General features: G+C 65.0%; 2 protein-coding genes across 2 annotated transcripts; one reads left to right on the top strand and one right to left on the bottom strand.

The window, feature by feature from the left end:
- Positions 1–1,045: 1,045 nt before the first annotated feature.
- Positions 1,046–2,061, top strand: PDYN (prodynorphin). Its single transcript, XM_068416446.1, has 2 exons — positions 1,046–1,195; positions 1,492–2,061. Exons 1-2 carry the CDS (start codon positions 1,067–1,069, stop codon positions 2,059–2,061), a joined length of 699 nt encoding a protein of 232 aa, XP_068272547.1. The 5' UTR covers positions 1,046–1,066.
- A 1,674-nt stretch (positions 2,062–3,735) lies between these two features.
- LOC137672325 (tyrosine-protein phosphatase non-receptor type substrate 1-like) lies at positions 3,736–8,391 on the bottom strand. The gene is made up of 8 exons (XM_068416474.1): positions 8,382–8,391; positions 7,320–7,670; positions 6,780–7,094; positions 6,299–6,646; positions 5,939–6,040; positions 5,562–5,583; positions 5,108–5,147; positions 3,736–4,643 (listed from the first exon to the last, which is right to left on the bottom strand). Exons 1-8 carry the CDS (start codon positions 8,389–8,391, stop codon positions 4,389–4,391), a joined length of 1,443 nt encoding a protein of 480 aa, XP_068272575.1. The 3' UTR covers positions 3,736–4,388.
- Between the last annotated feature and the right edge of the window lie 5,650 nt (positions 8,392–14,041).

The raw sequence follows: 14,041 nt of genomic DNA, 5'->3' as shown, positions 1-14,041 counted from the left end.
GCTCCCGGGGCCGTCGTGGTGCCGATGGCACCGTGGCTCTGTGGCACCGCACCTGGGGCCAGCACTGGCCCCTCCAGCCTTGCCCCTGGGGCATTCTGGAGCGGCACCAGGCACAGCCCCTCTCCCAGCCATCGCACGGTGCGTCCAGCACCTCTCCAAGGCGAGAGGCTCTGGCCGGGCTCCCGGCAGGCTGGAGGACGGCGATCGCGGCGTGCAGGTAGGCTGGCACCTGGGATCCGGCTTTTTCCTGCTCCCTCCTGCTGCACCAGCCCAGCAGAAGCGGCGGGTGGGAGGGAGGGGAGCCGGGGTGCAGCGCCTGGGGTGGGTCTGTACCGGGTGATGGCATCCCCCCGTCCCCGCTCCGCCGATCGCGGTGCTTTCCTTCCCCAAGGCCAAGGGGGAGAGAGTGATTCATCCCCCCCGCGCGCGCAACCGCGGCCAGTGTGATATTGCAGAGAAACACGTTACAGAGGAAAGGGGCTTTTGTTTCTAACGGTACGGAGAGGAGTGATGGAGGAGATGGGGTGGGATGGGACAGGATGGGATGGGGTGGGATGGGATGGATGGGGTGGGATGGATGGGGTGGATGGGATGGGGTGGGGTGGGATGGGATGGGACGGGACGGGACGGGATGGATGGGATGGGATGGAGGGGATGGGATGGGATGGATGGGATGGATGGGATGGGATGGGACAGGATGGATGGGAAGGGATGGGATGGGATGGGATGGGATGGTGGTCCCTGTGTCGGGGACCTGGCCGTGGCTCAGGGCTTATGCCAAGGACCAGGCTGTAGCCGGGGCAAGGGATCGCATCCCACAGTGTCCTCACCAGTCACTCCTGTCCCCCTCTCTCCCTGCCTGGGACCCAGGAGCAGCACCCAGAGGTGAGTCGCGCGGGCACAGGTCCCCGTGCACGTCCCCAGGAGCAGCCACGCAGGTGGAGGCGGTGGGTGCCCCGTGCCGAGGGTGCCAGCGGGGTGGCCGTGGGCTTTCTCAGGGCTAGTGTGGGGAAGGTGACGGGCTCCGTGCTGTCTTGCCCTCCCCAGGCAGCGGCTGCAGGGTGAGATGGCGCGGCGGGCGCTGGCGCTGGCCCTCTGCCTCTCCTTGGCCGCGGCGGCGGCCGCTGACTGCGTGACCCAGTGCTCCCTCTGCGCGGCCCAGACCCGCGGCACCGAGAGCAGTGTCCGGCCCCTGGTGAGTGCTGGCACCACGCAGCCGTTACCTGGGGGGTCACAGCAGCGGGGGGGGTCACAGCAGCGGGGGCATCACGGGTGCTGGTGCATGCTGGGCAGAGCTGGGTGCTGTGGGGGTGGCGGCCGTGGGCACCCCAGGGTGCTGGGTAGGTGGAAGCTTTGGCTCCTCGCTGAGCTTGGCAGCACGGCGGGCATGGATGGATGTCTGGGCTTGGGGTGGGGGTACCCCCGGGGTGGGGGGGGCGCCCCGAGCAGCGGGGTGATGCCGGTGGGTGCCTCGGCGCCGCTGTCTTGCAGCCGTGCCTGCGGGGATGCCAGGGCTCCTCGTCGCCCGGCCCCGAGTGGGAGACGTGCAGGAAGGCGCTGGCGCTCCTGGCCCCGCTGGTGGCCCTGGCCGAGGGGACAGACGTGTCCCCTCTGGAGGCGGAGGAGGAGGACGAGGCAGAGCCGGAGCAGGAGCTGGGTCCCGGGGAGCTGCCGCCGGCGCCGGCCAAGCGCTACGGGGGCTTCATGAAGAAGATGGCCAAGGGCAAGCTGCTGGCCCTGCTGCGGGAGAACGCCCACAGCAAGGGCGGCCTCAGCAAGAAGCTGGGGGGCTTCGGGCGCAAGGCGGGGGAGCGGGCGGCCCCCCAGGACTACCCGGGGCCGGGGGGCGACGGGGGCGAGGAGGCGGCGGGGGCCGGGGCCGAGGGGCAGGAGCTGGCGGAGCTGCACAAGCGTTACGGCGGCTTCATGCGCCGCATCCGGCCCAAGCTCAAGTGGGACGATCAGAAACGCTACGGGGGGTTCCTGCGGCGGCAGTTCAAGGTGACCACGAGGTCGGACGAGGACCCCAGCGCCTACTCAGGGGAGGTCGCGGACCTATAGAGCCCGGCGTGGGACGGGCGGCCCCGCGGTGCCCACGGCCCCGGCCCCATCCTCTGCCCAGCCCGGCGTGGCCGGCGGCGTCCCTGCCTCATCCCCCCAACGGGGCTGTGGGTCCCCGTCCCCAGTTGTCCCTGTCTGGTTCACCTGCCCATCCCTCAGGGACCCTGTGCTTCAAGGGGACAGTGCCACCCCTCCGGGTCCAGCCCAAATCGGGGTTGGGAGGGGGACACCCACCATCCACCCTCCCACGGGGTCTGGAAACCATCACAGCCGACATACGGGGCGACGGCCTCTGAGCACCGGGGAGGAGCAGCAGGATGAGGCCCTTGGGGCTAGGGGATGGCCCGAGCAGCCAGCACGGCCATGGGAGACACGGCTGGGCAGGGCTGGCACCGGAGCCGGCAGCAGCTGAGCCCAACCCTGACTCCCCTCCCCAAGCCCCTCACCGCATCCCAGCGCCCGCCTGGTCCCCCTGGCTTCCCCTTCCGACCACCCCCCCCCGAGGCAGGGTCAGACCCGCACCCCGGCCCCTGCTCCCCCCGCAGCCAATAAAAGGCAGATGCCAACGAAGCCAAAGCCGTGCCGGGTGCTGAGCGTCGCCTTCCTCCACAGTCCAGGGCTGGGAGGGTGGGCTGGGGGAGCCAGGGGTGCTGGGGTGCCACTGCAAGACCTGCAGGCAGCACGTGGTGGTACCCTGCCTGCGCCAAGGGAGCCAAGGGGGGTGCAGGACCCCACGCACCCCACTGCTGCTGCCCCTGGGGCCGAGCAAGGCCAGGGCAGGGATGCCCAACCCGGCCTGGGTGCCCGCAGGGGCCACCTACTCACCACAGCAGGGCCACCAGCTCCGGGGTGGGAAGGGAGGGGGGTGTCACTGCAGAGCACTGGCACACTCAGCTCACCAGTGGCACAGGCTGCAGCCAGCACCCACCAAGCCTGCGCCCTGGTTGAAGCCCCCCCGGCTCTGGCTCACCTCCCGGGGAACAGGGGCATCCAAAGACCCCGCTCTGCCCTCACCCTCAGGGTGAGCTGCTCCCCTCGGGGACCATCACCACAGCCCCCACCCCAGCCTCACCCCTCTGCTGCTGCCATCCTCCTCCTCCCTCCCTCTGCAGGATGCGGCCCCCCCCCCTTGCTGCAGGACACGCTGACCCCCACCAGTGACAAGGTGGCTGCCCCGAGCACGGGCACGCGCTGACGTGGGGGAGCAGCACAGGACGTCTCACTTTTATTATAAAAATATCTTGCAAGCCAAAAGAAAAAAGAAAAAAAAGTCTGTACAAGCAGCCACGTCGTTCTCAGAGCATCCCCCAGCCCCCCAGCCCACTGCTGTGAGCCCACCCAGGTGCTGCGGGAGCCAATGTAGGGTGGTGGCCCTGTGTGGTAGCCCAGGGAGGGGACACATGGAAGATGCTTGTCCCCACGGCAGGCTGGGGCGGGGGGGGTGTCATGTAAGTCCCTTTTAAACTCTGCGGGGTTGAGGGGTCTTTGCTGAGGCCTCGGTCTTAATTTTGCGCGTTACTCTAGTGTTAAGTACACGGCAGCACACCCACGCACGACACGGAACAGCGGGTTGGAGCTCTAAAAATTAACAGTTACATGGCAAACAGTCACAACATGTTACACAGTACCTGCGGGGGCTCGGGGGGAGCCAGGCTGGCAGGGAGGGGGGGCACTGATAGAGCCACACGCTTTGTACAAGCCTGGGGCAGCGCTGGGGGGGCCCGGCGCGGGGCAGGGATGGGTGGAGGAAGAGGAGGAGGAGGATGAGGATGATGCTCGGTGCTGGGGAGCCGTAGCCAGAGCCTCGCTGGGCAGCACGACGGGGGGCTCGGCTCACCAGCCTCGTTGGCCTTGGGGCGAGACCGAGGTCCCGCAGAAGGGACACTTGGGAAGAGAGAGGCGGACGCTGAGGTCCTTCCCTTAAAGCCAGAGTTCATTTTCCAGGCGCTGGCGGCAGAGAGCCCCAAAGGCAGCGTGGGGGCTCCTGCGGGGTCAGGGCGGCTGGGGGGAGCCGTGCCAGCCCAGCCGGGCGGTGGCATCCCCATCCCGAGGCACTGTCCCTGTCCCCTCTGCTCCGCTGGCTTAACCCGCTCGTGGGCAGAGCCAGCACAGGCTGAGCGGTGCCCGTGGCTGCAGGGGCACCCCAGAAGCCCTGGGACCAAGCTGCCTCCAAAACTCGGGTCTCTGCAGCTGGGAGCCGATGCCCACAGTATTGCAGGCTCCGTTCGCACCCCAAAACGTGGGCAGCGCAGCGCATCTTCCAAGGAAATCCTCCCTGTGAGGAGCAGGGCGGCTCCCCAGCGCCGAGGGGGGTCTCGGGCCCCTGCTCAATTCCTCGGGATCTGGACGCTGGCGTACTCGGAGCCGGGCTCCTCGGGGCGCGGGGCGGGTCGCTTGGGCGCCTTGCTGAGGTGCACCATGTCCAGGTCGGCGTAGGTGAGGTTGTCGTCGGTGGCGGGCGGGCGGGCGGTCTGGATGCAGGCGTACTCCGACTGCTGGCTCATCTCCACCATCCGCCGGATGGTCTTCCTCTCTCTGTCGAAGTTCAGGTCCGCGTAGGTCAGGTTGTTGGGGTCGGATTCCTGCGGGAGACACCCAAGAGTTGCTCCACCGCTGCCACCGACAGGCTCCAGAGCTGCAGCCACCCCGTCACGCCATCCTGGCAGGGATGGCAGGGGCCAGCGATGCCCACGCGGGAGCTGGCACAGGCTGGCTGGGATGGACAGATTGCTGCTGATCACGACTTTACTCGTAACTGCATCACCAAACGCAAAATAACTCCACAAACAGCCTGGCTATCGTGCAGGCAGCACCGGAGGAGGAGGAGGAGGAGGAGGAGGGAAGGCGAAGGCAGAAAAGATGCTGCGAAGTGGCTACCCAGTCCCTGGGGCAGCTCCTCTTCCCTCTCCAGCCACAGCGTGGAGACACTGAGAGGTTTCACAGGGGAACCACCACCCTCCACTGGAGACACCGAGGTGATTCGTGCAGGAACCAGCACCCTCCACTCCTGCCCTCCCTCCCCGGGGCCTGGGGCTGAGCAACGCACCTGGGTAGCGGCCTCGCTGCTCTTCTCCGGCTCATGTAACCTGGAAGGGGGAACAAACCAAGTCAGATCGAGCACCCTCTTACCTCCTCCCTAGTGATGGAGCAGCTGGGGGGGTTCGGATGCAAAACAAGGTCCCTGCAGCAGCCCTGAGCAGGATGAGTCCTCACCCACGAGCATCTGCTCACGTGCTGGTCCAGCTGCGTCTCCGCAGGCTGGAGACCCGGTTCCCACCCGCTGGTTCAGCCTCACCCAAAGCGTTTGGGTACGAGAATGCTGCGGGGGCAGACCCAGAGCCAGGGTGATGGGCAGAGCCCACGCTCCTGCCTTCCCTTTCACAAGGAGCTTTTGGGGACCCAGCTCCATCCCGACCCCACGGGACCCCGTTCGCAGGCTGAAGGTGCCCAGCTCAGAGCGCCCAAGGGTTACTCAGTGACCAGGGAAGACGGGCACTTACCGAGCAGACGGCGAGCTTTTACCTGCTGGGAGAGAAAGAGTTTAGGAAAGAAATAGTTCGGGAAACAACATAAACCCCCTCCCCTTCCCCAGGCACGCGAGCCCGCGCAGGGACCGCTGCCAGGGCGGGCGCACGCCTTTTCCCAGGGACGCGGCTGCGGTTTGTGGAGTTTCACTCCATTTACTGCAGGACTGTCCCTGGCAGAGGGCAGGAGGTGCAGGGAGGGTGTTTTAGGTACAAGGAATAACAAGAACATCGGACTCTGCTCCTGCTCCATCGTCCCCCCGGGCAGGAGCCGCAGCAGCACAGCTCCGAGCTCAGCCTCCGAGCACTGATGCTCCGGAGAGGGAGCAGCTGCCTCCCCACCGTGTCCTTACCCTTGCTCTGCTTTGCCCGGATGAGGTAAAGGATGGCAGCCACCAGCAGCGCCAGCACAGCGCACACCACCCCCACCACGATGTAGATGTGGAGCAAATTGCCTGAAACACGAATGAAAAAGGTCACCACGGGCCTGAAAACGCTGGTACCCACCGAGTCCCTGCGGCCTGACAGCTGGGGTTGGCCCGGCAATGCCCAGAGCACCGAGGATGCCACCTGCCAGCATCACACCCCCCAGCCCCCCAGTATGGAGATTTTTTGTCCTTGAACCAGATTCTGGCAGGACTTTGAGCCTTCTCAGGGGGGTGACACCTTACAGCCCCTCCGGCAGGGACCACATCCCAGCAGCTCTCACGCACCGTTCTCCATCTGGGACGGGTCCCACAGTCCGTCCCCGGCTGGGGCAGCGATCCCCAGGGTGGCCATCTCGCTCACGGGCTCCTGGCCGTCGTGCACCACCCGGCAGGTGAACACGGACCCGTTCTTCTCCGCCGTCGCTTGGACCTCCACCAGGTTCCTCAGCTCGAACAAGCCACAGGGCTGCATCGACCGGGAGTTGTTCTCCACCTTCACCTCCGTCCCGTTCTCCAGCCAGGTGACGGCCACATCTCCTGGGTAAAACCCCTTCACGGCACAGGTGAAGCTCACGGTCTCATTCACCTCAACAGGCCTTGGTGGGTCAACGACCACATGGACGCTGGGGGGAACTGGGAAGAGAGGCAGCGCCTGGTGCCTGGCGTCCCCTTGCTCTGCTGCCCGCAGGGTGCCCTGTCCCTGCCCCAGGACCCCCAGCCCCGCGGGAGCTGGTCCCCCCCAGTGCTGGTCCCCCCCAGCCCTCACCTCGCAGGGCTTTGCTGAGCTCGTACACCTCCCTCAGCGGGGCCTTCAGCGTGGGGTGCTGCACCTCGCAGACGAGCCGCGAGCAGACGTCATCCTTCTGCAGTGCCACCACCACGGTGCTGGACATGTCGTAGGAGGATTTCGTACGCCCAGGGGTGATCCGGGGGGGCTGAGCTGAGATCGGCGCCTCGTTCCTGAGCCATTTCACACTGATGTCTTCAGGGGAGAACCCTCCGGCCGTGCAGGTGAAAGACACCGACTGCCCCGGCCTCACTCTGTGGTCAGGCCCAGACACGACCGGGTGGGTGGGTTTGGCTGCGGGGAGAAGTGTGAGGCCGTCAGACCGGGCTCTGCCTCCCCCACCCGGCCCCGGGGCTGCAGGGAGCGGGGTCTCCCACAGATGTGCCTGGGGATGGCCCATGGGACCCTCTCCCAGGGCAGCACTGGAGCCCCTTCCCCGTCCTGCTCACCCCGAGCGGAGCCCACCAGGGCCTGGCAGGGCTGGTTCCCACCGGGAGCTGCTCTGAGAGCCCCACTCACCACGTATGGACACCTCCGTGCCCGTCCCACTCTGAAACACCACAACACCCTCCAGCGACTTGCGGAACTTCACGCAGTAATAGGTGCCGGCATCCTCGGGCTGAACATCCCTGATGTGGATGGTGAAGTCCGTGTCGGACCCACTCATCGCCCTCGTCACGCGGGAAGAGGAGCCCGTCTGGTCATAAATGGTCTCGTTGCCACTGCCCCAGCCCTTCAGCCACTTCACGGGGCCATTGGGTCCGTCTCCGGATGTGGTGCAGGTCAGGTTGAGCGTCTCCCCCGCTGTCACCGACTCCTTGTCCTGGGGCTGCTGCAGCTCGAAGCCCTGACCCGCCTGGGCACCCGCACCTGGGGAGAGAACAGACGGAGCCTCATCGAGCACCGCACACCCAGCCCGTTCCCTGTGTGACCCCCCAGCCACGGGACGGGCTGAGCACACAGCTGGGGCTAGCAGGGACCACGGGCGATGGGGCCGTGACAGCCTGGGGGCCCAGGGGAGGGGCTGGGGGTACGGCAGCAGGCGCAGCCGTCTGCCCGTGGATTTTGGCTGTGGAACATGCCAGCGCTTTGCTGGGTGACCCCATGTCGTGTTCTGTACAGCTGAGACATCCAGAGTCACAGAATCCATCAGGTTGGAAGAGCCCTCTGGGATCATCAAGTCCAACCATTGCCCTGACACCACCATGGCAACTAGACCAGGGCACTAAGTGCCATGGCCAGGCTTTTCTTAAACCCCTCCAGAGATGGTGACTCCACCACCTCCCTGGGCAGCCCCTTCCAATGGCTAATGACCCTTGCTGAGAAGAAATGCTTCCTGATGTCCAACCTGAACCTCCCCTGGCCAAGCTTGAGGCTGTGTCCTCTTGCCTGGGAGAAGAGGCCGACTCCCACCCCGCTCCAACCTCCCTTCAGGTAGTTGTAGACTGCACTAAGGTCACCTCTGAGCCTCCTCTTCTCCTCCACACCCAGGCTCCCCACTCCAGCCCACCGCGTGTCACCTCACCACACACACACAAACCCCCACTGACCCCCGCACACGCACCCACGGTGCCAACACACCTTCCCGCATGCTCGGGAAACTCCCGAGGTCTCCAGGCAAACCGCAGGGGCTCGGCTCTGCCCGCAGCCCTCCAATGGCCAAACCCACCTCGGGGGGGTCCGCGCTCGCTGCCACGCAGACACGATGCACCGGGAGCTGCCGGCTCAGCCCCGCGCTGCTCCGACCCCTCCAGGCCACGGCTGGCTCCCACAGGGACCACGAAGGATTTTTGGCAGCCGTTGATCCCTCCTGACTTCCAGCAGCATTCGATGGACCCGCAGATGTTCTCGCTGCCTGCGCAACCCCTCGGTCTCCACGGCCAGGGGCAGCAGGAGCACAGTTTCTCCAGAGTCCCCAGGTCAAAGGCGCTTTGCCCAGGGCATCAGTCCGCTGCATCCCCAGTGCAGGATGATGCTTGTGGCCAAAACCTTCAGCCTCGGTGTTTCCCTTCGAAGCAGCATCAAGGCTAACGCCGTTTCACTCGACACCACAACAAGTTTGTCCCATGAGATGAGCACAGAAGGACAGAACCTGGTTTGTGTCACGTCTGAACGCGTTGTTCAGGCTGAGCCTTGGTTTGGCAGTTTGGCCTCTGCGGAGCGAGCCTGTGTCCTCGGGGGACACCCAAACCAGGGGGAGCAGCCCCGAAGCAGAGCCCCTGCCCTCCGGGGGGGCTCGGGCACCCCACGTGTGGGACACGGCGGCGACACAGGACACCCACTGCCGGCATCTCCTCAGCCTCTGCGTCGCCCGCTGCCCCCGGACCTTTCGCAAGAAGCGGTTGAGAAATGCACGGAGGAAGTTTGAAAGCACAGAAGCACCATCTGCCTCTGGCCGAGCCCCTGCATGGGGACAGGACACACGGGGACAGGGGTGCTCTGGGCATGGGACCAGCACCCCCAGACATGCTGGGTGGTTGGACTGAGCGTGGCCCAGTACCCAGCACGGGGCAGGGGCCTCATCGCCACCTTGGCACAGGGCTCCTGCCTTCCTGGAGTCACAAGGGGCTTCATGCTGCCTTCAGTGCCGCGGGCAGGAGCCTTCACGGGTGCTCTCAGCCTCTCGGTCACTGCAGAAAACACCGCGTGGCTCAGGGTGGCCTCTCAAACAGGGCTAAAATGTGGCTTCTGGATATTTTTCCACATGTTGTTGTGAGCCACCACGCTGCTTTAGAGACTGTCACACTCAGCTCACCCCGTCCAGAGTTTGCAGATCCATCACACCCGAGCTTCACAGAATCCCAGACTGGTTTGGGTTGGACGGGACCTTAAAGCCCATCCAGTTCCCAACCCCCTGCCACAGGCAAGGACACCTTCCACTAGACCAAGTTGCTCCAAGCCCCATCCAACCTGGCCTTGAACACTGCCAGGGAGGGGGCAATAGCCCACGATATTCTGGGTTAACACCACGCTACCTTCACGAGACCCCCGCAGCCAAGGAGCAGGAATCCTGGCCAGACTGTCCAAGCTCTCCCCCTGCCCACCCTGCCCCACTCAGCCCTACGCCAGGACCAACCTGACCCACCGCGTGCTCACAAACTCCTCCAACCTCCAGCAGCAGTGTGTAGGGTGATGCCCCAGCCCCCCGCGATGGGAAAACACAAAGGGGAAGTTGAGCAAAAACCCCAGAGGGTGCAAGTTAGAAAATGCAAAGTTTCCACTGAAGCTCCTTTCCTCCCTTCCCCTGAATGCAGCTTCTCCTCACGCTCAGCAGACCACGTCTCTGCTCCTTCCCCTTCCTGGGTGCTCGTGGTGGGGCCGGGAGCCCAGCCGAGCCCCCTGCCAGCACCGGGAGTGGGACACGGGGGGGTCTTCGTGCTGCAAACACACAGGACACACCGTGATTTCCCAACACAAGCACTGGCTCGGTGCAAACCCACCTCCCACCCATCCTCTTCGTGGTGCCACCCAACAGCACCATCTTCTTAGACTTCAATTCCAAACCACCCAGAGTCAGAGCGCCATCCTTTCGCCCCCAAGATCTAGGCGGGTTTAGGTGCTCTGACCCTCTAACCTGCCCTATCCTACACTCCAGAATTAGCAAAGGGTTTTAGAGCCCTGAAAACCACCACCTCGGAGCTCCCACACAGCTGGGAGCACCCTCGCACCACGCACATCCAGCCTGGAGAAGAGGCACGAGCGCTGCCAGAGCCCCCCTCCCGCTACTCAGTTTAATTTGAGAGCAAAATAACCCCCAGCTCTCGCGCTGAAGTGCAAGTTTTCCATCTCGGTGACACATTTTTTTTCCTCTATTCCACCTTTTGAAGTATTTGATACCGAACAGATTGCAAGAGGCCCGGGTTTAATTCAGGAGAGGCTGCTTGGATGCTTCCTGATAAAAATAGATCATTTTTAATTCTGAAGGAGCCGGGTGAGGAGCGCCGGGATGCCAAGGGGAGGGCGGCGAGCTCCAGAAGCACCGCGCAGCTGGTCACCGGCATGCGGAGCCCCACGGTCACTCGCTGAAGGGACAGGCTGGGAGAAGCCCCAAAATAATCCTGCTGGAATTTCACCTGCAGCGGGGAAACTAACAGGTGCTGCCTAAAAAAGGGACCTGGAATCTGCAGTTTGGGGGAAGACAAGAAGAGAGAGCCGGGGGGTAGCTGCCGAGCGCTACGGGGGTCCCAGGGCAGCTTGGGGATGGGTAAAGGCATCATACGTGTCACATACGTGACATCAGAGGAAGCCTCGGCTCACACGCAGCCGTCATTTGAGCTCCCCTCCTACAGCCTCAGCAGAAATTCAGCCCGAAAGGCAGAGCCCCACGACCAAACACGTTTCCTCTTCCGAGGCGGCTCCGGGAAGCGCAGCCGGGACCCTCCGCCGAGCAACGCCCGCGCGGGAGGGCTCTGCAGGGCACGGGTTTGGCAACAGGGTTTTGCAACGCGCCTTCCCACGCCGCGCTGCTCTTTGCCCTGCAGGAAGATCTCTCGCACGACCTTCCCTTTTCCCCTCGGCTCCTGCAGAAGCGCTGCTGGAGCAGCCGCCCTCCGGCTGCGGGAGCCTGGGCCAGCTCTCGTGGAGCTCAGGGTTAAGCCTGAGCCTGGCCCAGGAGGGTTCAGCAGGGAAAATAAATATTTGTGTGTTTGCACCTGAAACCAGGGACACAAATCGCCTCGTAACCCACAGCTTTCCACCCCAGGATGGTTCTTCTACGGCTGGCTTGGAAAATTGGGGTTCTTACTCCAAGGCCATGTTCAATCAAACTCAAGAGCTTTGCTCGAGCCGTTCTTTCACGGCAGGAAATCGCAGCGGTTCGCCGAGCAGCCGCGCTCGCCGCCAAAGCCTTCTTGGCTTCCAGCAGCCGGGAGTTTTCAGCTTGGGGCCAACACTTCTCAGTTGTGATCAGGCAACTCAAAGCAAGGAGTGTTGTGCTGGAAGCATTTGCTTTCTGCTCAAGTTTGAGCTCAACTCTCTGCCCGAGTAAAGCTTCGACGGTAAATATTGCCGACGGGCCTGGGAGAACGTGGCTTTCCCCCCACATGGGAGCCTGGGCTGGGCTATTTGCAGTGGGATCTGGCTGGAAATTTGGATAAACCAGGCAAAAAACTCAGCAGCAAGATGCTCCTGAACGCGCACTGCTGTTGTCCCAGGTTTGCACAAAAAAACTCCATCCCTCCCCGGAGGCACAGACAGCACGGGGTGGGAAAGGAGAGCGACTCCTTAATATCACCCGAGATGAAGAGCACCGAAACGAAACATCCTAGAAAGGAAACACCCTTGAAAGCAGCAGCCACCACAGGGCTTCGTTCCTGGTGGGGCGAGAAACTTTCCGCTGCTAGCGAGGGAAGGGGAAGGGGCAGGGAGCGGCGCGCGCTCTGCTCGTCCCTTCTCGTGCTGCATCCCCGAGCTTTTCGAAGGGATTGGGGAGCCACAAGCCCTGGGGAGGGCTGGGGACGGGCTGCAGGAGCCCCGGGGTGGCCCAGGGTCGGTGCTCACAGCAGGGCTGGATGGCGCAAAGACCTGGGAGGGTGGTGCAATCCCACCGCTGCGGTGCTCAACAGTTGGGTAGAGCAGCATGAACTGCAGGTCATGGGGGGGGGGGGAAGCTGGGGGGGAGCAATAAAAACAAGTTCCCAGGAGGAGAAGCAGGCAGCCCTCGCCAGAGCCTCCCCGTGCCCGCTCCACCATCCGCCCCATCGCCGGGCAGCCTCCGAGTGGCAATTTCAGCTGCCTGCCGAGATTTGCCTCTCACGTAGCTGGCAAATGGGTGGCAACAACATGCCTCTTCACGTCCCTGCCTCGTAATTCCCTCGTCTCGCTGCGAAGGGGAATGTCTGCCTTGAAGTTTGCTCGGGGAGGAGCGGCCGAGCCAGGGCCCCCCGCTCCCCTCGGCCATCGCCGCGCTCGAGGTCACCGCACGGAAAGGTCAAAGCCGGCGCGCGGCAAGACGGCATCGTGTGGCGTTCGGGAGGCGTGTGGCGAGGGGGAGAGGGGACCCGGGTGGAGGGGAAAAGAGGGGGGAAACGTTAAAAAAGGCAAAGGACAACGCAGGAGCAGCGCGGGAGGAGGGCCCGGGGCTTACCTGGGCAGCCGAGCAGGAGCAGCAGCAGGCAGGGCAGCGGCCAGGCGGCTCGGCCGGGGCCGCGGGGCAGCGGCTCCATCCTCGGTGGGCTCCGGGGAGCGGCGAGCGGGGCGGCTCCGGGGGGGCGGCTGCGGAGCGCGGCGCGGCTCGGGCTGCGCTGGGGCGTACGGGGAAAAAAAAGGGAGAGGAAAAAAAAAAAAAGCAGAATTGCAGCTGGAGAAGGAAACGGCTCCGCTCGGCCCCAAAATGAGGAAGGAGCGCCGGGCTGCCGCCTCCCCCCCCCCCGCCGGCACCGACCTGGCCGGGCCACGGCTCCGGCTCCGCCGCGGCGGGGCCCCGGGCGGGCGCGCGCCCCGGTGCTGAGCGGAGCCGCGCCCGCCGCCCGCCCCCCGCCGCTGTTGCCGTGGCACCGGGGCGGGATGGGGCCGGGCCCGGCGCGGAGACACCCCCCTCTCCATCCCCGTCCCCCCCGGATTACGGCCGCTGCCCCGGCGGCGGGGGGCGAAGGCGGCACCGGCCGGCCCGCAGCGAACGGGCTCGTGTGAGGTCCCCCCGGTGTGCCCCTGCCTTGGGGGGGCTGCGGGAGAGCCCCGGGCCGGGCTGCAAGGGGCCCCCGGGGTGCCCGGGGGCAGGCAGGACGCGGGGCTGGGGTGGAGGAAGCAGCTGGGGCAGAGGAAGGATGGTTGAGTGGCCCCAGCACTCGCCCAGGGCTGCGAGGAGGGTGGCTGGGGTGTCCCCCGCTTGCCACAGGCTTCCTGTGCCATGGCCAGCACGGCCACCGCTTCCGGCACGGCCACGGCACGTAGCCCAGCAGCCCTGTGCTGGAACCGGGGGGAAAGCACAAAGGTGCCAGGGGGCACATGGCCATGGGGCTTCCTGGGCACACAGGACATTTTGTGCCATCCAAGGGCCACGCGGGGCCAGCAGCCGAGCCAGGAGAGCCCGTGGCAGAGGCACAAGTGGCATTTTGGAGGTGGCATGTAGACAGGACAGCTCAGCCCATGGGGGTCAGAGCAAGGAGGGGACTCTGGTGCAGCACAGACAGCTGGAGGGTGGATGGGGAGGGTGAGGAGATACCTGCACCCCGTTCTTGAGTCACACCCTAGGAGCATGGGGACATCCCCATGACATCCCTCATTAGTGGGAGCTCATCTGA

The sequence above is a fragment of the Nyctibius grandis genome, chromosome 19, assembly GCF_013368605.1.
Source record: "Nyctibius grandis isolate bNycGra1 chromosome 19, bNycGra1.pri, whole genome shotgun sequence".
Classification (NCBI taxonomy): Eukaryota; Metazoa; Chordata; class Aves; order Nyctibiiformes; family Nyctibiidae; genus Nyctibius; species Nyctibius grandis.
Note: the sequence above shows the minus strand (reverse complement) of the source record. Positions and strands in the feature narration are given on the sequence as shown.